Source organism: Pelophylax lessonae (genome assembly GCF_965119305.1).
Source record: "Pelophylax lessonae genome assembly, chromosome: 11".
NCBI lineage: Eukaryota > Metazoa > Chordata > Amphibia > Anura > Ranidae > Pelophylax > Pelophylax lessonae.
Window position 1 is genome coordinate 513,405 of NC_138778.1, and position 24,096 is coordinate 537,500.

At 50.9% G+C, this 24,096-nt stretch overlaps 1 protein-coding gene across 1 annotated transcript in view; it reads left to right on the forward strand.

The window, feature by feature from the left end:
• Positions 1-377: 377 nt before the first annotated feature.
• LOC309566971 (regulatory-associated protein of mTOR-like) overlaps positions 378-24,096 on the forward strand; it is a gene marked incomplete at its 3' end in the record, with an annotated part of 229,106 nt that continues 205,387 nt past the window's right edge. Inside the window, exon 1 of the mRNA XM_082272290.1 lies at positions 378-614. Within this exon, the coding sequence (XP_082128416.1) occupies positions 453-614 (162 nt within the window). The 5' untranslated portion in view covers positions 378-452. The remainder of the gene's footprint in view (positions 615-24,096) is intronic.

Consider the following 24,096-nt stretch of genomic DNA (forward strand, 5'->3'; position numbering starts at 1 on the left):
TGTATATAGGAGTGTGTATATAGGAGTGTATATAGGAGTGTATATAGGAGTGTGTATATAGGAGGGTGTATATAGGAGTGTGTATATAGGAGTGTGTATATAGGAGTGTATATAGGAGTGTATATAGCTGTATATAGTAGTATATAGTAGATTGTATTTTTTCAGTCTGATTATATATAATGATGTAACAATATAAATATGTAAATATTATCACAATAAGAAGGCGTGGTCAGTAGTAGTGAGTAGAGGTGGGCGGGGAGAGTCCTAGTCTGAGCCCCGCCTCTTCAGGCACTCTGGCTCTTGCGCCCCGCCTCCTCTCCGTGCTCAGCCAATCGCGGAGCGCAGAGTTTTGGTCTCTCGGAGTTTCCGTCCTCGCAGTGCATGCTGGGAGCGGAGAAGATGGCGGCGCCCATAGACAGTCAGTGAGGAGGAACGGAGGCCGTGTGTCCGGTATGGAGGTACAGAGCCCGGTAATGGCGGGACTCCCCGGGGAGGAGGGGGAGGAGACGGAGCTCAGTGATTGGAATCTTCCCGCCGCCTTCATGAAGAAAAGACACAGCGAGAAGATCGAAGGCTGCAAATCCCTGGCCCAGAGCTGGAGGATGAAAGACCGGGTGAGGAGAGGGGGAGGGGAGATACCGGGGACACTGAGGGGGAGGGGAGATATACCGGGGACACTGAGAGGGGGGAGGGGATACCGGGGACACTGAGGGGGAGGGGAGATACCGGGGACACTGAGAGGGGGGAGGGGATACCGGGGACACTGAGAGGGGGGAGGGGATACCGGGGACACTGAGAGGGGGGAGGAGATACCGGGGACACTGAGGGGGAGGGGAGATACCGGGGACACTGAGAGGGGGGAGGGGATACCGGGGACACTGAGGGGGGGGGGGAGATACCGGGGACACTGAGAGGGGGGAGGGGATACCGGGGACACTGAGAGGGGGGAGGGGATACCGGGGACACTGAGAGGGGGGAGGAGATACCGGGGACACTGAGGGGGAGGGGAGATACCGGGGACACTGATAGGGGGAGGGGAGATACCGGGGACACTGAGGGGGAGGGGAGATACCGGGGACACTGAGGGGGAGGGGAGATACCGGGGACACTGATAGGGGGAGGGGAGATACCGGGGACACTGAGGGGGAGGGGAGATACCGGGGACACTGATAGGGGGAGGGGAGATACCGGGGACACTGAGAGGGGGGAGGAGATACCGGGGACACTGAGGGGGGGGAGATACCGGGGACACTGAGGGGGAGGGGAGATACCGGGGACACTGAGAGGGGGGAGGAGATACCGGGGACACTGATAGGGGGAGGGGAGATACCGGGGACACTGATAGGGGGAGGGGAGATACCGGGGACACTGAGGGGGGGGGAGATACCGGGGACACTGAGGGGGGGGGGAGATACCGGGGACACTGAGGGGGGGGGGAGATACCGGGGACACTGAGGGGGGGGAGGAGATACCGGGGACACTGAGGGGGGGGGGGAGATACCGGGGACACTGAGGGGGGGGGGGAGATACCGGGGACACTGAGGGGGGGGGGGAGATACCGGGGACACTGAGGGGGGGGGGGAGATACCGGGGACACTGAGGGGGGGGGGGAGATACCGGGGACACTGAGGGGGGGGGGGAGATACCGGGGACACTGAGGGGGGGGGGGAGATACCGGGGACACTGAGGGGGGGGGGGAGATACCGGGGACACTGAGGGGGGGGGGGAGATACCGGGGACACTGAGAGGGGGGAGGAGATACCGGGGACACTGAGGGGGGGGGGAGATACCGGGGACACTGAGGGGGAGGGGAGATACAGGGGACACTGAGAGGGGGGGAGGAGATACAGGGGACACTGAGAGGGGGTGGAGATACAGGGGACACTGAGAGGGGGGAGGAGATACCGGGGACACTGAGAGGGGGGAGGAGATACCGGGGACACTGAGAGGGGGGAGGAGATACCGGGGACACTGAGAGGGGGGAGGAGATACCGGGGACACTGAGAGGGGGGAGGAGATACCGGGGACACTGAGAGGGGGGAGGAGATACTGGGGACACTGAGAGGGGGGAGGAGATACCGGGGACACTGAGAGGGGGTGGAGATACAGGGGACACTGAGAGGGGGGAGGAGATACCGGGGACACTGAGAGGGGGGAGGAGATACCGGGGACACTGAGAGGGGGGAGGAGATACCGGGGACACTGAGAGGGGGGAGGAGATACCGGGGACACTGAGAGGGGGGAGGAGATACCGGGGACACTGAGGGGGGGGGAGGAGATACCGGGGACACTGAGGGGGGGGGAGGAGATACCGGGGACACTGAGGGGGGGGGAGGAGATACCGGGGACACTGAGGGGGGGGGAGGAGATACCGGGGACACTGAGGGGGGGGGAGGAGATACCGGGGACACTGAGGGGGGGGGAGGAGATACCGGGGACACTGAGGGGGGGGGGAGATACCGGGGACACTGAGGGGGGGGGGGAGTGTGACGGTACTCATCGTCACTAGGAATGAAAAACAGATACTTAATGGACAATGAGTATATGGTTTGGATTGCTTCAAATGGATTCTATGTTTACACTTATGATAATGTGTATTGCACTTCAATGTCAGAGATGGACAGTCTGTCACTGGTGGTCTCTTCCTACTGTCTGTGTATTGAGGTGTGATGTGGATTCTGTTAAGCCTGTCTGTCCCATTGTTAATGACCTCACATTGTTCTATCCAGATGGCTAGATAATTAGTTCAGGTTAATTCTATTTCTGTATACAATTTCATCTGCATATGATAATGTAGTCAGGCAACCCCTGACCTGTGTGTGTGGTAATCTGATCAGGAGGGGGAGGTCCATGCCGTATATAAATTGTGTGACTGTTCAATAAAGGAGAAGGTTCCAGAACAAGCTAAGTTGTCGGCTAGCTTTGTATGGGGCGGCTGGAAAATCTGATATCTACAGTATGTTCAAGATTGAAGGAAGCCGTATACTGACGGAAGTCCACAAGCACAGTGTGGGTCGCAGTTCCGTTACAGGGAGATACCGGGGACACTGAAGGGGGGGAGATATTGGGGATACCGGGGACACTGACGGGGGGAGAGATACCGGGGACACTGAGGGGGGGCGAGAGATACCAGGGACACTGGGGGGGGGGGGAGAGATACCGGGGACACTGGGGGGGGGGAGAGATACCGGGGACACTGAGGGGGGGCGAGAGATACCAGGGACACTGGGGGGGGAGAGATACCAGGGACACTGGGGGGGGGGGGAGATATACCGGGGACACTGGGGGGGGGGAGAGATATACCGGGGACACTGGGGGGGGGGGAGATATACCGGGGACACTGAAGGGGAGGGAGAGATACCGGGGACACTGAAGGGGAGGAGAGATATCGGGGACACTGAGGGGGGGAGGAGAGATACCGGGGACACTGAGGGGGGGAGGAGAGATACAGGGGACACTGAGAGGGGGGGAGGAGAGATACAGGGGACACTGAGAGGGGGGGAGGAGAGATACAGGGGACACTGAGAGGGGGGAGAGAGATACAGGGGACACAGAGGGGGGGATAGAGATACAGGGGACACTGAGGGGGTGTGACGGGAGTCACTTTGGTTGGGGGGCCTGTGGAACACAGCTTACCTTTAGAATGGTTGGGAAATCCCTGTCTCCGCCCCCTAGGCCCCTCTGATGTGTAAGTCACCCTGTGTCTATTAGGGACACAGGGTGACCAAGGAAAGGATAGACAGCTACTTCATGCACATGGTGCATATGGTTTGGATTACTTCAAATGGGATAGTAATATTTATCCACAATATATATGAAGAAATATATGAAGACTATTCCTGGCCTGTTTGATTCTGAGCATGTTCATTGCAAGAGCCAATCACATTGGCCTCTGTTCCTTGTTCTTCAATGTAGGAGACAGACAGACTGATACTGGGGTCTCTTCCTATTGTCTGTATAATAAGGTGTTCTGTGTTTATACTTGGGGATCGTTATCTAACCATGTGTGATGTTTTGGGTAAATATTCGGGTCATTGTTCATGTAGTGACTGACATACTTCTCAAGTGTATAAAAGTCTGTTTCTTATTCAATAAAGAGTTGTTGTTTTCAGATCCATACAAGCTAAGTCGTCGGCTAGCTTTGTATGGGGGGTGGCGGGAATCTCTAGCTATGTTCAGACTGTAGGAAGCCGTATACTGATGGAAGCCCACAAACACGTTGGCAGCGGCGGGATGCTTTACTGCAGTCTGGGACATCCAAACATCTACTGGGATCCAAGGTCTGAGGAGCAGAAGAGGAGAAGTACAGAAGGAGGTTGGGAGAGATGCGGATACAGCACAGGGGACCGGTGTCAGAGAAGATCCTCAGCACAGGGGACCGGTGTCAGAGAAGATCCTCAGCACAGGGGACCGGTGTCAGAGAAGATCCTCAGCACAGGGGACCGGTGTCAGAGAAGATCCTCAGCACAGGGGACCCGTGTCAGAGAAGGTCCTCAGCACAGGGGACCCGTGTCAGAGAAGGTCCTCAGCACAGGGGACCCGTGTCAGAGAAGGTCCTCAGCACAGGGGACCCGTGTCAGAGAAGGTCCTCAGCACAGGGGACCCGTGTCAGAGAAGGTCCTCAGCACAGGGGACCCGTGTCAGAGAAGGTCCTCAGCACAGGGGACCCGTGTCAGAGAAGGTCCTCAGCACAGGGGACCCGTGTCAGAGAAGGTCCTCAGCACAGGGGACCCGTGTCAGAGAAGGTCCTCAGCACAGGGGACCGGTGTCAGAGAAGATCCTCAGCACAGGGGACCGGTGTCAGAGAAGATCCTCAGCACAGGGAACCGGTGTCAGAGAAGATCCTCAGCACAGGGGACCGGTGTCAGAGAAGATCCTCAGCACAGGGGACCGGTGTCAGAGAAGATCCTCAGCACAGGGGACCCGTGTCAGAGAAGGTCCTCAGCACAGGGGACCCGTGTCAGAGAAGGTCCTCAGCACAGGGGACCCGTGTCAGAGAAGGTCCTCAGCACAGGGGACCCGTGTCAGAGAAGGTCCTCAGCACAGGGGACCCGTGTCAGAGAAGGTCCTCAGCACAGGGGACCCGTGTCAGAGAAGGTCCTCAGCACAGGGGACCCGTGTCAGAGAAGGTCCTCAGCACAGGGGACCCGTGTCAGAGAAGGTCCTCAGCACAGGGGACCCGTGTCAGAGAAGGTCCTCAGCACAGGGGACCCGTGTCAGAGAAGGTCCTCAGCACAGGGGACCGGTGTCAGAGAAGATCCTCAGCACAGGGGACCGGTGTCGGAGAAGATCCTCAGCACAGGGGACCGGTGTCAGAGAAGGTCCTCAGCACAGGGGACCCGTGTCAGAGAAGGTACTCAGCACAGGGGACCGGTGTCAGAGAAGGTCCTGCTAGGATGGTATGATGTAATCTGCTTGGAACTCTGGAAGGAAACACTAGCCTGTGAGCAGCGACACCAGGGAAAAATCTTCCCCTCCTTCCAGGAAAGGTACTGGTCCCAGTATGGATTGTGGGTCCTGGTTTTGGGAGATAAACCGCACAAGGAATGGAAAGCGGAGTTAAGCAGGCTGGTCCAGGAGGAGATGCGATTGGACGAGAGCTACAGTGCTCTCTGCTTGTATGTAACCCAAGTGTGCCCATGGACAGCGGACGACAGCCCAGCAGAAGGCTTTGGCTACGACGGCCTGGGACTGTCATTAGAGAAGTGGTCAGAGGACCCTAACTTTATGAGCGATCTGGGGTGGAGGGTAGAGGAAATTATGGATTCCAGAGAAGAGATCCTGAACATCTCGGAAGTGCTCTGGGCACTGGAAGATATGGAGTTTTCTCTCCTCCCCTTCCAGGACGACCCAACAGTGAGAGATGATAGGCTCCTCCCTACCGGAAACACATTCAATTAAGAATAGTTAAAAGGCCCCACCTTTCCCTCTGGCCCTCAGTTTAGATTGTGTTTCTTCCTACAAAGAAATGTCGATTAAGATCTTACCTGCAGACTCCTAGAGTCGAAAGGTACCCTGTGAGCCAGGTTCGGCAGAAGGCCAAGGGTTCCCCTCGCAGAACTCTCTGGAGTGGGGGGGGAAACCTTACGAGCGGAGCAGTCCCTGCACTCCCATCCGCGTTAACTCACAGGTCACCCACAGAACAAGCCCTCGGTCACCGGTGGTTGTGTTTCCAGGTCTTGTTTCCGGCGCCAGCAGCTCTCCTCCATAGAAGATTTGAATTTCCCGCCGGACGGGCTTTCCAAACCTCGCCTTCAAACCAAAACTTCTGGCGCAGACATCAGATGCACGCGACATGAAGGGAAAGAAGAGAAGCATTGAGGAGACGCCGGAGCCGCTCGTTAGCGGTAAAGCAGAATCCAAGGCTATTGGAGCTCAGATTCCTGCTTCGGAAATGAAGTCCTCCACGACTCATCCTCCGGGGAAGGAGGAGGAGAGACAGTCCCAGGTGTCGGCAGCCAAAACCCAGGTCGGACAGGGTGAGTGCTGAATACGTATCCTTACTGACCTATGCAAAAAGTCTGCTGGTAACCGACATAATATGTGCCTGGAACTTGTCATTTCCCTGACCTTAGTCAATCGTACTATGTTCTCTCTATGGTCCCCATGTTTGATGTTTTCTAAGGAAGAGTGATACTTCTACTGTCTTTGTATCCGGTCTTCCAGAGTCCCAGAGCGGTTCACAAGAAGCTACATCTGTCCCAGCATTACAAGGGCCTGCTGTCCATAAGAAATGTGGTTATTGTTCAGAAAAGTTGCCCAGTTCCCACACTAGACTCTTCTGCTAAAGGTGGATTCATAAAATTCATAAATTATCTGGAAGGGAAACTTCAGACTTCATGAAAGACTTTTTTAAAAGTATGCAAAACGAAATGCTTTCTATTATGATGGCAGTTCGGTCTAATCTAGGTATAGATACTAGAGGGGAACAGGTATACCCTTCCTTAATGGAAGGGACTTCGTGTCAAGAGACCCCTCTGATTAGAGCAGGACCTTCAGCTACTCAAAGTCTTCCATCAGCACAGGTCACAGAAGATGACCGCTCAATTTTCCCATCTTGTTCAGAAGCTGAGGGAAATAGGGACTCGGATACCTCCTGAGGAGGTAGAGTCAGCAAAAAACCTGTTTGGATTGGAGAATATGCAGCGCCTCCTTCAGGCCATACATGCCTCAGAGGAGATTCCTGATTTGCCTAAAGAAATCACAGCACAAGACAAACTCTATAAAGGGATAGGGAAAAGCCCTTCTAGAGTCTTTCATATTCACCATTCTTTGAAGAGTCTGATCCTTCAACAATGGAAATTTCCTGAAAACAGGTTAAGCAAAGAGAATTCTTGGAAGAGGAGATTCCCCTTTAAGGAAGTGGATTTAAACAAATTCCTTAAAGAGGAAGTAAACCCTCCTCAGGAAGTTGTACCTATAGGTAAGCCTATATTAAGGCTTACCTATAGGTACTGTAAATATCTCCTAAACATGTACCGTTTAGGAGATATTTACCTTTAATGCAGCCATGGACGTCACTGGCGCATGCGCTCTGAAGGAACGGCAGATCGTGCCGTTCCTTCAGAGCCCCGTGCCGTGACCGTCGGCTCCCGCGCGCGTGCTCGGGAGTGACGTCCCCGCGGCTCCGGCCAATCAGATGGCCGGATGCCGCGATCCCGGAAGACGGGCGACTATACATGTCACCCGTCATACAGGTAAGCGGACGGCACGGCGGGGGCTCGTTCTAAGGTAAGTATTTCATAATGAGCTAGTATGCGATGCATACTAGCTCATTATGGGTTTCTCTTTCAGGTTGTAAAGAAGAGAAAAAAAAAATTCTTGGTGTACAACCTCTTTAAAAGACCAACAATTCTTTTTCCTCTTCCACCTCAACCACAAGGGACAAAAAAATGACTCCAATATCAAAGTAGGGGCCAGACTGGATAATTTTCCTCCGTGTTGGGAAGAAATGACAGTCTCTCTATATACCCTCAGCATCCTAAAAATAGGCTACAGACTAGAAGCTGCATTAATATCCCCTCCAATATTAACCCTTACACATGCCCCCAAAAGAATTGCAAGGGGACAGCTCATACCGCTTCCAGGGATTCGAGAACTAGGAAAATTACTAGTAATTGGTCCAGTACCAAAGAGCCGGTGGTTCCAGGGGTTTTGTTCCCATGTCTTAGTGGTACCAAAACCCTCAGGAAAATATTACCGGATAATAATCCCAAGGAATCCAGGAAGCATCCCAGCCACTTCATGGGCTCAACCCCTTGCAAAAGAACTACTGTTCTTCCATGTGTACTTTTGGGTTGGAAGAATAAATTCCTTGGTCAGGATACTCACAGGTCCAGAGCTCTCTGAAGTGGTGGCCCAACCAAAACAACCTAGAAAAGGAAATGGTTGGGCTGAGAGCTCTAAACCAGCAATGGCAGTACAAACTGGTCAGTGCCTTTCCCCCCTCTGAGGTCAGTCCTCGGAGTCCACCAGAAACTGAGCCGTTTTCAGGGACTAAAACTAATCCTGTCCGCTCCCTGGTGCCCCAAAGGATCATGGTTCCTATCCCCAAAAACAATGTCCATGGCTTGCCAGTGGCATCTCCCAGTTTCTTCAGACCTTCTGTCTCAGGGACCAGTACAGTATCAGAATCCAAGATTCTCCCAACTGACAGCCTGGTTACTCAACGCCAATTGCTTAAAGCAAAGGGAGGCTCAGACAGAGTGGTAGATACCCTCTTACTGAGTAGAAAAATTTACCTAAAAATATGGAAAAGATTCTGTACCTGGCAGAAGCAAAAGAACTTCGCTTCTACCTCTACTCCAATTATCCTGGAATTTTTGTAAGATGGAGTAGATAAGGGTGTGGCGGTTAACACCCTCAGGGTACAGATAGCAGCTCTTTCAGTTTTTTTAGACACCAGTTTGGCAAAGGAGCCATTGGTTAAGAGATTTTTGTTGGCTAGGAGTAGGGCTACTCCTATTACAAAAAACAGGTTCCCTCCTTGGGACCTAAATAGGGTCTTAGAGGCGTTATCTAAGGACCCCTTTGAACCTATAAAGGAAATTTCCCTTAAATTTCTATCCTTAAAAATTGCTTTTTTGTTAGCCATCACCACAGCCGGAAAAATAGGTGATTTACAGGCTCTTTCTATTAAAGAACCTTTTATGTTGGTCTTCCCAGATAGGATAGTTCTCAAACCAGACCCAAGGTAGCATCCTCTTTCCATAGAACTCAGGAGATAAATCTACCTTCCTTCTGTGACAGACCAAAAAACAATAAGGAAAGGGAATTCCATTGTATTGATGTGAGAAGAGCTCTTCTCACTTATTTAGAAAGAACAAAAACCTTCAGGAGATCAAACCACCTCCTAGTCCTCCATTCTGGGCCTAGGAAGGGATTGCAGGCTTCTAAGCCTTCACTAGCAAGGTGGATTCGACAAGAAATTACCACCTCTTATGAATTATCAGGCATGCCTGCTCCAACCACGGTTAAAGCGCACTCAACAAGAGCCATCGCCACATCATGGGCCGAGAAGGCTGGAGCTTCATGGGAACAAATCCGCACTGCAGCCACCTGGTCCAGTCATGACACCTTCCTGAAGCATTTCCCTATTGAAGTACTGTCTCAACGACACCTAGCCTTTGGCCGAAAAGTCTTGCAGGCAGTGGTCCCACCCTAAGGTAGGCAAGGGATCTCTATTATCCTCTCACTGTTGGGTCGTCCTGGAAGGGGAGGAGAGAGAACTTACCGTTAGTTTACCGATAATGGTACTTTCTTCCGAGCCTTCCAGGACGGCCCGCTTACCCACCCTAGTTAAAAGGGTGTATGATGTACTAAAATGTAGGTGATAAGTACCTATAAAATTGTTAGAACATTTCCCTCAAATTTGGTTGTGGAAGTTTACTCTTCCCTTCATTACAACTGAGGGCCAGAGGGAAAGGTGGGGCCTTTTAACAATTCTTAATTGATTGTGTTTCCGGTAGGGAGGAGCCTATCATCTCTCACTGTTGGGCCATCCTGGAAGGCTCAGAAGAAAAGACCGTTACCGGTAAACTAACGGTAGGTTTTCTGACCGTTCAGGAATGGGAGCTAGAGATGGCCTACAGACAGCTGCTAGACCAGCCAGTGTTACCGGGAGAGGAGATTGTAGATTCCCTCATCCCAGCAGCAGCCAACCGCACTGGGGATGGAGATGGTCGTGCCCACTACCCAGCACCAGCCATCGTTACCGGGAGAGGAGATTGTAGATTCCCTCATCCCAGCAGCAGCCAACAGCACTGGGGATGGAGATGGTCGTGCCCACTACCCAGCACCAGCCATCGTTACCGGGAGAGGAGATTGTAGATTCCCTCATCCCAGCAGCAGCCAACAGCACTGGGGATGGAGATGGTCGGGCCCACTACCCAGCACCAGCCATCGTTACCGGGAGAGGAGATTGTAGATTCCCTCATCCCAGCAGCAGCCAACAGCACTGGGGATGGAGATGGTCGTGCCCACTACCCAGCACCAGCCATCGTTACCGGGAGAGGAGATTGTAGATTCCCTCATCCCAGCAGCAGCCAACAGCACTGGGGATGGAGATGGTCGGGCCCACTACCCAGCACCAGCCATCGTTACTGGGAGAGGAGATTGTAGGTCCCTCATCCCAGCAGCAGCCAACAGCACTGGGGATGGAGATGGTCGGGCCCACTACCCAGCACCAGCCATCGTTACTGGGAGAGGAGATTGTAGGTCCCTCATCCCAGCAGCAGCCAACAGCACTGGGGATGGAGATGGTCGGGCCCACTACCCAGCACCAGCCATCGTTACTGGGAGAGGAGATTGTAGGTCCCTCATCCCAGCAGCAGCCAGCCATCGTTACCAGTAGAGGAGATAGTAGGTCCCTCGTCCCAGCAGCAGCCAACAGCACTGGGGATGGAGATGGTCGGGCCCACTACCCAGCACCAGCCATTGTTACCGGGAGAGGAGATTGTAGATTCCCTCATCCCAGCAGCAGCCAACAGCACTGGGGATGGAGATGGTCGGGCCCACTACCCAGCACCAGCCATCGTTACCGGGAGAGGAGATTGTAGATTCCCTCATCCCAGCAGCAGCCAACAGCACTGGGGATGGAGATGGTCGTGCCCACTACCCAGCACCAGCCATCGTTACCGGGAGAGGAGATTGTAGATTCCCTCATCCCAGCAGCAGCCAACAGCACTGGGGATGGAGATGGTCGGGCCCACTACCCAGCACCAGCCATCGTTACTGGGAGAGGAGATTGTAGGTCCCTCATCCCAGCAGCAGCCAACAGCACTGGGGATGGAGATGGTCGGGCCCACTACCCAGCACCAGCCATCGTTACTGGGAGAGGAGATTGTAGGTCCCTCATCCCAGCAGCAGCCAACAGCACTGGGGATGGAGATGGTCGGGCCCACTACCCAGCACCAGCCATCGTTACTGGGAGAGGAGATTGTAGGTCCCTCATCCCAGCAGCAGCCAGCCATCGTTACCAGTAGAGGAGATAGTAGGTCCCTCGTCCCAGCAGCAGCCAACAGCACTGGGGATGGAGATGGTCGGGCCCACTACCCAGCACCAGCCATTGTTACCGGGAGAGGTGATTGTGATGGCGATGATGGTGTCATGGATACAGGAAGTGATGCTCAGACATCCTCTTATCCTCCTCCTACTTCCTGTTACCTGTATAGGAAGTGAGGGGAGATCTCTCCAGCAAGCCATGAAATGCTCACCTGTCCAGAATACTGGAGACTATCTAAACCCTGGAAACCATTTATTATATTGCATTGCACCATAGAAGTGGAGACTGCATTCATGTTCTTTCTTAACTCTTCTTATCCTTTACTTTATCCTGGTGATCCTGCCATTGACTCATTTCATGTCTTCGGGTAACATCCTCACTGAGCAGTGTTGTCACCCCAGGACAGGATTACACAACACTGTGTTAGGACTACATAACCCTCCCCTCCCTTCCCTTCCCAACATAGGGGAGGTGTTTTGTAGTCAGTGGTGATAACACGGAGTAATGATAACTGATACCAGTCCAGAGGCAGAGAGGACAGGAAAGGATCCGCTCCCAGTATTCCTGGCTGAATCAACCGGTTCAACAGTCAAGGGGCCCCAGTAGATAATAAAAATCCACCCAGCTTCATCAAAAGATCCCCAAATGTTATTGTCCCCGCTGAGAGAAGATGGCGATTATCGCTGGAGGCTATCGCTGGAGGCTATCGCAGGAGGCTATCGCAGGAGGCTATCGCAGGAGGCTATCGCAGGAGGCTATCGCAGGAGGCTATCGCAGGAGGCTATCGCAGGAGGCTATCGCAGGAGGCTATCGCAGGAGGCTATCGCAGCCGCTTGCAATAACTGGAAGCGAATCTGGCAGGCAGGTTGTACCCAAGTTGATTGATCGATCATTAACCATTCGAATCCCGGCCGGTTCCTGCTGAACCGTGTATGGCCTCAAGGCATATCAGTGACATTCAGGATAATTTTATGAAGCTGCATGCATTTTTATGGGCTACCGGGGCCCCTTGACACCACATCCACAGGCCTTCCTTTATCCAGATACACCACATCCACAGACCTTCCTTTATCCAGATACACCACATCCACAGACCTTCCTTTATCCAGATACACCACATCCACAGACCTTCCTTTATCCAGATACACCACATCCACAGACCTTCCTTTATCCAGATACACCACATCCACAGACCTTCCTTTACCCAGATACACCACATCCACAGACCTTCCTTTACCCAGATACACCACATCCACAGGCCTTCCTATATCCAGATACACCACATCCACAGGCCTTCCTTTATCCAGATACACCACATCCACAGGCCTTCCTTTATCCAGATACACCACATCCACAGACCTTCCATTATCCAGATACACCACATCCACACACCTTCCTTTATCCAGATACACCACATCCACAGGCTTACCTTTATCCAGATACACCCCATCCACACACCTTCCATTATCCAGATACACCACATCCACAGGCCTTCCATTATCCAGATACACCACATCCACAGGCTTACCTTTATCCAGATACACCACATCCACACACCTTCCATTATCCAGATACACCACATCCACAGACCTTCCTTTATCCAGATACACCACATCCACAGACCTTCCTTTATCCAGATACACCACATCCACAGGCCTTCCTTTATCCAGATACACCACATCCACAGGCCTTCCTTTATCCAGATACACCACATCCACAGGCCTTCCTTAGGGTTAGAAATAGAAATACTGAAAAAGATGCATGGTGACGTCACCTGGAAGAATCCATTCCAGCCCATTATGGGATCTCAGGGGAAGGGGAAGCAAAACCTTCAGTTTTGTAATGTTCACTTGAAGGAGACTCTGTCACGACACAAAACTCAGCATGGCTAGGCTGCAGCGGAAGGGGCTTTAAGCTGACTAACATTCGATCTCCTGATACTAGACACTCGGTCGCACCTGCATCCTTCGGCCTAGGTTACAAGGACAGGGCAGATCTCCTCGTGTCCTCTGTGCTGGAAATAACTGGACACGTTTGCGCGGTTCCAATACTCTGCACCACATAGTGATGTCATGGAAGTAAAAAACATTGCGTGTTCACACTGATTGCAGTGCTTTGGATGGGCCCTAAACCCACAAATAACATGCATTGTCTGCTTCCATCTGAGCCTCTCCTCCCAGGTGTGTGTATGAGTTCCTTTAAAGTTCAGAAGAAGCCGAACAATTGAATCGTGCTGCACGGCATTCCACAGAAACCGCTAACAGCTAAATGTGTTCTAAACATTTCCTTTCTGCCCAACCGGCGAGCATAGAAAGGCCGAGTTCCCGATAATCGCACGGGTCTGTGTACCTCTGTATTTGTATGGTGTGACCTCCCAGCAAATCCCATTTCACACATAGAAAAGACGAGTTTTTTCGATCTTTGCACGGCACGGGTCTGTGTACAGTCCAGGAAGTGGCACAGTCTCTGGCCGCGAGCGAAGCGTTCTATATGGCGGCCGGGATCACTTTTAATGGTGGCATCGTTTTTGGAAGCCAAAAGCTTGCTGGCAATAATGTAACTTCCAATTTTAGCCGACATTATAAAGATGCATTTAATGCAGAAAATCTGTTCTTCAGCTCTGCGGCGCTCAGCAACCAAGTGTGCTGGTGGTGGGGGGTCCCAGCGACCAAGTGTGCTGGTGGTGGGGGGTCCCAGCGACCAAGTGTGCTGGTGGTGGGGGGTCCCAGCGACCAAGTGTGCTGGTGGTGGGGGGTCCCAGCGACCAAGTGTGCTGGTGGTGGGGGGTCCCAGCAACCAAGTGTGCTGGTGGCGGGGGGTCCCAGCAACCAAGTATGCTGGTGGCGGGGGGTCCCAGCAACCAAGTATGCTGGTGGCGGGGGGTCCCAGCAACCAAGTATGCTGGTGGCGGGGGGGTCCCAGCTACCAAGTGTGCTGGTTGCGGGGGGGGGGGGGGGGCAGCCACAGAGAACGTTAGGGACAGTGTCTGCCCGCATCCTAGCCACAAAGACAGAGAAGGGGAAGTTGGTCTAGCTGACCTGTCCCTTCCCCCAGATACTGTCCCTGTGCAATGGCCCCTGAGCTCTGCCACATTTCCTGTGGTCCATAGATGGCTGAGAACATTGAGAACTGTCAGCGATCGTTCTTTTCTCTGCCTCCTTGTGACACCCGAGTGTGAGTCGGTAAGACTTTGTCTGACAGGTCATTAGAGGTAAATCAGATGAGATAATGATTGCGTATTTCTCTGATTTGTTTATATCATTACATTTTATGGCCATTGAACCTTTCCCATCTGATCAATAATCCCCTGAGATGGGACATTGATTGTATTTTTTCTAATTAGCGCCGGTCAATGTTTCTGCTCAGCTGAAGTTATGAAATGAGATTTTTCACATCTGTTGCTTGAATCTGGGAATGGTAATTCGGTTTATCCAGCTGCTGCCAGCGGACGCCATATTGTTTTCCCAGTAGTGAGCGGCGAGGAGAGCGGCCAATGGCTGCGGGTGTCAGAAAGTGCTGAATGAGCGGCTCTTCCCTATTATTGAGTTCTCAATTTCTATGTTTTACATTAATGCCCCCACTGCCCCCAATGGGTTGAGTTGATGCCAAAGAGCTGGATTTTGGTCTCCTCTGACCCCAAAAACACTTTCCCCCAGTTCTCCTCTGAATCATTCAGATGTTCATTAGCAGACATCAGACGGGCTGTACCATGTGATTTCCTGAGCAGGGGGACCTTGCGGGGGCTGCAGGATTTCAGTCCTCCATGGTGTAGTGTGTTACCAATTGTTTTCTTGGTGACGATGGTCCCAGCTGAGATCATTGAGAAGATTCTCTCGTGTAATTCTGGGCTGATTCCTCACCGTTCTCCATCATCATTGGACCTCCATGAGGTGAGATCTTCCATGGAGCCCCAGACTGAGGGAGACTGACAGTTATTTTTTTGTATTTTCCATTTGCAAAAATACACACCTACTGTTGTCACCTCTCATTAAAGCGGAGTTCCCCCTCCCCCTCAAAAAATTAAGTCAGCAGCTACACAACATATTGTACACACATTGTAGCTGCTGATGTTTAATATTAGGACATTTACCTGTCCTGGAGTCCAGCCATGTCGGCACCGCAGCCCATGTTTCCATCAGCTGTCGGGTGCTGCTACAATAAATGATATTTATTGTAAAGTGAATTTATTTCAATAATCCGACATTTTAACTTCCTCGCATCCGCGCTACAGCCTATATACGGCTGCAGCGCGGACTCGAATTTTCGGGAGGCCGTTTTTAAACGGCCTCCCAGAAGCAGGCTCCCCGCGCGCATCGGGGAGAATCTGTGTCGGCCGTGTCCCTTGGACACAGCCGATCACAGATCGTGGTGAATGACCAATCACAGCGGCCATTCACCACGTGATCGGACCGTCCAATGAGAGATGATCTCATATGTAAACATATGAGATCATCGCCGGCGCTCCTTCCTCACACGGAGCCTGCAGTGTGAGGAAGGAGGGGGAGCCATCAGCCGCTGGGGACACAGAGACATGTAATCAGGGCACCGATCACCAGTGCCCTGATTACTAAAAGGTAAAAAAACAAATTGCCCCCAACAGTGCCCACAGTGCCCGCCATCAGTGTCCCCCCATCAATGCCCGAAATCAGTGCCCATAGTGCCGCCAGTCAGTGTCCATCAGTGCCACCCGTCAGTGTCCATCAGTGCCACCCGTCAGTGTCCATCAGTGCCATCCGCCAGTGCCCATCAGTACCGCCTATCAGTGCTCATCAGTGCGGCATATAAGTACCTCCTCATCAGTGCCCATCAGTGCCACCTCATCTAGGGATGCACCGAAATGAAATTCTTGGCCGAAGCCGAATAATAATAAAATGTTTGGCCGAAGGCCGAAGGCCGAATACCGAACGCGGTGTTTTGCATTTTTTCCATTTATTTTGCCAATTTTTTGTCCTCTCTCTTGTCCTCTCGTGTGTCTCTCTCTCTCTCTTGTCCTCTCGTGTGTCTCTCTCTCTCTTGTCCTCTCGTGTGTCTCTCTCTCTCTTGTCCTCTCATGTCTCTCTCTCTCTCTCTCTCTCTCTTGTCCTCTCATGTCTCTCTCTCTCTCTCTCTCTTGTCCTCTCATGTCTCTCTCTCTCTCTCTCTCTTGTCCTCTCATGTCTCTCTCTCTCTCTCTCTCTTGTCCTCTCATGTCTCTCTCTCTCTCTCTTGTCCTCTCATGTCTCTCTCTCTCTCTCTCTTGCCCTCTCATGTCTCTCTCTCTCTCTCTCTTGCCCTCTCATGTCTCTCTCTCTCTCTCTCTCTTGTCCTCTCATGTCTCTCTCTCTCTCTCTTGTCCTCTCATGTCTCTCTCTCTCTTGTCCTCTCATGTCTCTCTCTCTCCCTAAATGTTACTGTAGGGAATGGGATTCAGTGCACACTGCAGCCTTGTACCATAGGGTTAATGTTAGTGACACTGTAGGGATTGGGAAGGATGCTGGGAATGGAAATCAGGAAGCATGCAGGCAGCCTTGTAAATTTTAATTGCAGATACAGGGCACTGGGCAGGTCAGGGTTAATGTGGTAACATCAATTACTCAGTGACAGTCAGTCAGTGTCAGTGTGGACTCGATCAGATTATACAGTGACAGAGTCAGTCATAGTGGTAGTAGTAGGAGGCTGGAGGTGGACTAGTAGGAGCCTGGAAAGGAGCACAGCCGCATACATACATTACTCACTCGTGCACTGCAGCCCGAACCACACATTCAGTGAGTCTTACTCTCCTCCCTAGTTTTTTCAATGGCACATTCAGAGAGCCAATCACGCCGTGAGTAGCGGCACAGCGGAACCAATCAGGTGTGCAGGCACGCGTGAGTAATGTATGTATGCTCACCGCTGAAGTGTCCCGGCTTCCCCTGCCTAACACGGAAGTCTGTGAGTCCTCCTGTCCTCCTCCAAGTCCCTTCCCCCTGTAAATATCGTGACCTCGGCGATATGAATATCGCCTACGGCCACAGAACAATAGTCAATATCATATCGACTATCGTTCAGCCCTATTATTCGGCACAAAATTATTCGGCCTTTTGACTTATTCGGCCGAACACCGAAAGTGCTATTTTTTCTATTTTCGGCCGAATAATGTTCGGCCGCCGATTATTCGGTGCATCCCTAACCTCATCAGTGCCCATCAGTGCCACCTCATCAGTGCACATCAGTGAAGGAGAAAATTTTATTTTCAAAATTTACTCGCAGAAAATAAGAAAACTTTTTTTTTTTTTTTTTTTCAAAATTTTCTGTCTTCTTTTTTTTTTGTAAAAAATAAAAAACCCAGAGATGATTACATACCACCAAAAGAAAGCTCTATTTGTGTGAAAAAAATGATAAAAATTTCATATGGGTACAGTGTAGCATGACCGCGCAATTGTCAGTCAAAATGTGACAGCGCTGAAAGCTGAAAATTGGCCTGGATGGGAAGGGGGTTTAAGTGCACAGTAGGCAAGTGGTTAATTAGACGTCAATCTTTCCAAGTCTCTGATCCCTTGGGGAGGGGAAGGCCAGTGCTGTCCTCTGCAGACATCGCTGATATTTTCTGTTGTCGGCCTGTCGGGGTTGGAGAATGTTCAGGTCAGTAATCTTCAGACTGTCGGCTGGATGGTCTTTTCTTTCTACAAGCTGTCCTGACACATGGGAGTTCATTAATTCTGATGGTATGATCCCCCCAGCATGGAGGAAACCGCAGGAAATAATTAGTCAGATGTATGGGGGGGGGGGGGGGTTATGTAGATGACGCCAAAAGATCTTGTGACTCGCAGACCGGTGTGTTGTACCGCTGCAATCAGGTAGATGTGACAGTAAACAGACAGAGCTCTGCGGTGTATATACAGTATATATGTGTGTAATATATATATATATATATATGTATGTGTGTGTAATATATATATATACAGGTCCTTCTCAAAAAATGAGCATATTGTGATAAAGTTGATTATTTTCTGTACTGATAAACATTAGACTTTCATATATTTTAGATTCATTACACACAACTGAAGTAGTGAAGCCTTTTATTGGTTTAATATTGATGATTTTGGCATACAGCTCATGAAAAAACAAAATTCCTATCTCAAAAAATTAGCATATTTCATCCGACCAATAAAAAAAAAAGTGTTTTTAATACAAAAAAAGTCAACCTTCAAATAATGATGTTCAGTTACGCACTCAATACTTGGTCGGGAATCCTTTTGCAGAAATGACTGCTTCAAAGCGGCGTGGCATGGAGGCGATCAACCTGTGGCACTGCTGAGGTGTTATGGAGGCCCAGGATGCTTCGATAGCAGCCTTGAGCTCATCCAGAGTGTTGGGTCTTGCGTCTCTCAACTTTCTCTTCACAACATCCCACAGATTCTCTATGGGGTTCAGGTCAGGAGAGTTGGCAGGCCAATTGAAAACAGTAATACCATGGTTAGTAAACCATTTACCAGTGGTTTTGACACTGTGAGCAGGTGCCAGGTCGTGCTGAAAAATGAAATCTTCATCTCCATAAAGCTTTTCAGAAGATGGAAGCATGAAGTGCTCCAAAATCTCCTGATAGCTAGCTGCATTGACCCTGCCCTTGATAAAACACAGTGGACCAACACCAGCAGCTGACATGGCACCCCAGACCATCACTGACTGTGGGTACTTGACACTGGACTTCAGGCATTTTGGCATTTCCCTTTCCCTAGTCTTCCTCCAGACTCTGGCACCTTGATTTCCAAATGACATTCAAAATTTGCTTTCATCCGAAAAAAGTACTTTGGACCACTGAGCAACAGTCCAGTGCTGCTTCTCTGTAGCCCAGGTCAGGCGCTTCTGCCGCTGTTTCTGGTTCAAAAGTGTCTTGACCTGGGGAATGCGGCACCTGTAGCCCATTTCCTGCACACGCCTGTACACGGTGGCTCTAGATGTTTCTACTCCAGACTCAGTCCACTGCTTCCGCAGGTCCCCCAAGGTCTGGAATCGGTCCTTCTCCACAATCTTCCTCAGGGTCCGGTCACCTCTTCTCGTTGTGCAGCGTTTTCTGCCACACTTTTTCCTTCCCACAGACTTCCCACTGAGGTGCCTTGATACAGCACTCTGGGAACAGCCTATTCCTTCAGAAATTTCTTTCTGTGTCTTACCCTCTTGCTTGAGGGTGTCAATGATGGCCTTCTGGACAGCAGTCAGGTCGGCAGTCTTACCCATGATTGCGGTTTTGAGTAATGAACCAGGCTGGGAGTTTTTGCAGGTGTTTAGAGTTAATTAGTTGATTCAGATGATTAGGTTAATCGCTCGTTTAGAGAACCTTTTCATGATATGCTAATTTTTTGAGATAGGAATTTTGGTTTTTCATGAGCTGTATGCCAAATTCATCAATATTAAACCAATAAAAGGCTTCACTACTTCAGTTGTGTGCAATGAATGTAAAATATATGAAAGTCTAATGTTTATCAGTACAGAAAATAATCAACTTTATCACAATATGCTCATTTTTTGAGAAGGACCTGTGTGTGTATATATATATATATGTGTGTGTGTGTAATATATATATGTGTGTGTAATATATATTTCTCTATCGCTCATTGACAGACGTAGTCTTCTTGATTCTCAAGAGCTGGGTTATGTTGTCTCCGCAGGAGTAGGACTAGGCAGAATGACAAAACGTTCTGGCTCCACCCTAGGGGCAGTCCCTGAGGGTATATCCTCCCTCTCTCTGCTACAGGGAATCAGTTTTTTTCTGTCTAGTCAGGAGTAAGGACCTAAGTTCCTTGCTGGGATCTTTTGGTCCTGGCAAGACTTTTTTTCTTTAAGAAAAAGACATTTTTTAGGTAGTTTTCTCCAGTGTTTTTTTCCTGTGAGATCTTCAAGCAAAAATGCCGGACTGGGTGACACTTGTGGTCACCCCAGCCGGCCTACGAGCGCGTGCAGACCATGGCATTGCGCTTGGTCGGCCGCGACATATTCAAGTAAGTATGCGGGGCCGGGCGACGGGCTGGATGTTGAGATCCAGTGGTCACCCCGGTTTCTGCCTAAAAGCGCGTGCAGACCAGTGCGCTGAGTCGGCCGCGACGGAGTCCCAGTAAAGGGACTGACTTTGCGAGTTAAAAGCTCGCTTGGACGCCAGGACCAGAGAGTCGAGGCGTCCACAAACCCCCACCCCGGTGGAGAGGGTATTGTGAAGAGAGGGTGCCTGTCGGTTCGGTATGGTGAGTAAACGTTCCCTTTTTCCTCATTTATGAGGCAGTATATATTATGGGCCCCTCCATATATGGTCAGTATATATCTGATACTTACAAGTCCCCCTTGTAATACAGCATGTGTTTGTGGGAAGTGGACTTGGTTCAAGAGCTAACACTCTACCCAGCAGACTGTAACATTACAGCAGACATAGGAGGTATAATCCTACCTTATGTGCAGTGTATCTCTGTAGATCCATATGTCACCTCTCAGCAGAGTGCAGGTGGATGTGCTGGGAAGACGATATCGGCGGTCCGCCGCCATTTTGCCGTAGACCGAATGCATATATGTCCTCAGGTCACGCCGGCCGCCATGTTTTTGGAGTCTTATGTCTCTTCTATGGGGGCGGCCATGTTTTGTGAGCCCAGCTACCTCGTGGAGGGCTGGGAATGCCGGAAGGCGTACACAGGGGGCGGAGCCACGCCTTCTGCCCGGGAAAAAGCAAACAGCTCCTTCCAGTCTGTGTAAGACAGACGCTGGCTGCAGTTTGTTGGAAACTGCACTGCATCGGTTGGTGAGCCTTGGGGGTCCCTCTCTCTCTCTCTGGGATCGAGAAGCAGGTACTCTGAGGGGCGCTATTGCGCTAGGGGGAGACACACAAAAAAAAAAAAAGAAAAAGTTTTTTTGTTTTTGCTGGCAAAAGTGTCCTGTATTAACATGGACCCTGCCACTCATGTATCTCCTCCGGATCCCCTCGAGGGGTCTGCGGGATCCTCCAGCACCCCATTGACAATTGAATCTTTGTCAGCTATTATGGAAACTTTTGTGTCCCGGGTGGAAGTGGCTTGTCAGGGACAGGGCGCAAGAAAGCGACCCCCGCCTAACCCCTAATTATCTGAAACCTCGGATTCAGACTCTGAGCCTATTTCTGCAGTTGCAGGTACTTCATCTGGTATTGGTGTCTCGGGTCCTGTCTCTTCAGACAGTGAGGAGGATGTTTCGGCATCCGCCATAGCCCGAGAGGAAGCGTTGGTAAACGCACTCATTGTATCTGTTCAAGAGACTCTAAGGTTACAGGGTATTCCATCAGAAATAGCTGAAACTGAAATCCCTTTTGGGACTAAAAAGCGCATCAAAGTAGCAAAGGTTTTTCCATTGCCCAAATGTTTTGGCAATCCAATCGATGAAGAATGGCGTCTGCCAAAACGCACTTTTAATATTTCTAAACGCATTGACAGGCGTTATCCGTTTGAGGAAACCCTTATTAAGAAATGGACAGAACCACCTGTGGTGGATTCACCAATTGCTAGATTGAATAAAGCCACGGTTATTCCTTTAGAAGACGCTCCGTCTTTTAAAGATCCAGTGGATCGCAAGATAGAAGCTATGTCTCGCACCATGTTTTCCTTGATTGGATCAGCTTTCAGGCCAATAATTGCTATTGGTCTGGTTTCGCAGGCTGTAACTGAATGGACCAAGTGGTTACGCCGGGACTTAGAAGAAGTCCCTCAGGCGGTATCAGATTTGTTGGAACAAATGATACAGGGGTTACAGTTTGTGTGTGATGCGGCGTTAGACGCCACTCCATTAATGGCGCGAGCATCAGTCTCAGCAGTGGTTCTCAGGCGTACACTGTGGCTAAAAGGTTGGTTAGCCGACCAAGGTTCCAAAAAAGCATTGGCTAATATCCCCTTTTCAGGAGAGCGTCTATTTGGAGCCAACTTAGATGAGATCATTAAGGATCTCACCGGTGGAAAAAGCACCTTTTTACCGCAAAATTTTAAAGGTAGAGGAACTCGTCAAAGACGAGGGCCTTCTTTTTCTGCTCACAAGAGGTTTTTTCGTCCAGCGGGTGAAAAAACTAAGTCCTCCAAAGCTCCTGCAGGAGGCATCAGGGGTCGTTGGTCGGGCAAGCAAAAGCCCGCCCCCTCCAGACCTGAAGATAAACCATCCAAAGCCTGAAGGTGCGCCCCCACCCATAACTGGGGTGGGGGGACGTCTTCGCCGGTTCCCGGATCCATGGCTTTCCAGAATCCCGGACAAATGGGTTTGCGAAGTCATAAAGTCAGGGTACAAGATCGAGTTTCTATCTCTCCCACCGGCGCGATTCTTCCCTTCCAATATCCGACTATCTCCGGATCGTCTAGAAGATCTGCAGAGAGCAGTCACAGATCTACTACAACAAGGAGTGGTAGTCCACGTTCCTTGGACAGAACGGTTTCAAGGGTTTTATTCAAACCTGTTTACAATACCCAGGAAAGAGGGCAAAGTGCGTCCAATTCTGGACTTAAGAGCACTCAATTCTTTCGTCAACATAAGAAGATTCAGAATGGAGTCCATTCGCACGGTAGCAGCCTCCCTGCATCCAGGGGATGTCCTAGCGTCCATAGACATCAAGGACGCATATCTTCACATTCCCATTTTCGCAGGACATCAGCGTTTTCTACGCTTTTCCGTAGAGGAGAACCACTATCAGTTTGTGGCGTTACCTTTCGGTCTCGCCACGGCTCCGCGGGTCTTCACAAAGGTGTTGGCCCCAATGTTGGCACTTCTGCGCCAAAGAGGTATATCGATTCTAGGTTACCTAGACGATCTTCTGCTTCATGCAGAGTCTCCTCAGACCTTGCTACAAAACATAGAAATTACTATGATTTCTTTACAGGAATTCGGGTGGCTGGTGAACCAGCAAAAGTCATTTCTGGTTCCCACCCAGAAGCTCGAATATCTGGGTCTAATTCTAGACACAGTCAGGACAAGAGTTTTCCTTCCGGTAGGGAAACTCCGAAAGATTCAATCAGCAGTCCAGTTGTTACTGTCCAACAGCTGGTCTTCCCTTCGGACTTGCATGAGGGTTCTGGGGTTGATGGTGGCTTCATTCGAAGCAGTCCCATTTGCCCAGTCCCATACCCGAATTCTTCAGCAAGAGATCCTTCTCAGATGGAATCGGAATCCGGAATCCCTGGACAATCAGATCCGATTGAGCAAACAGACCAGAGAGTCTCTGGTTTGGTGGCTTCGGTCTCCAATGCTCAGCCAGGGAAAGTCATTTCTGCCAATATATTGGACGATAGTGACCACTGATGCCAGTCTATCCGGATGGGGAGGAATTCTCGGTCAGTTATCTGTCCAGGGACTTTGGTCCCCGGAAGAATCCAGATTACCGATAAATGTATTGGAACTGAGAGCGATCAGACTTTGTCTGATTCACTGGACCGAGCAGCTCCAGGGCAGCCCGGTTCGGATCCAGTCGGACAATGCCACGGCCGTGGCTTATGTCAATCATCAGGGGGGCACCAAGAGTGTCCGAGCGGCCAAAGAAGTGGCTTGCATTCTTCGCTGGGCGGAACGATTTGTTCCAGCAATCTCTGCGGTGTTCATTCCGGGGGTGGAGAATTGGCAGGCAGATTATCTCAGCCGTCAGACCC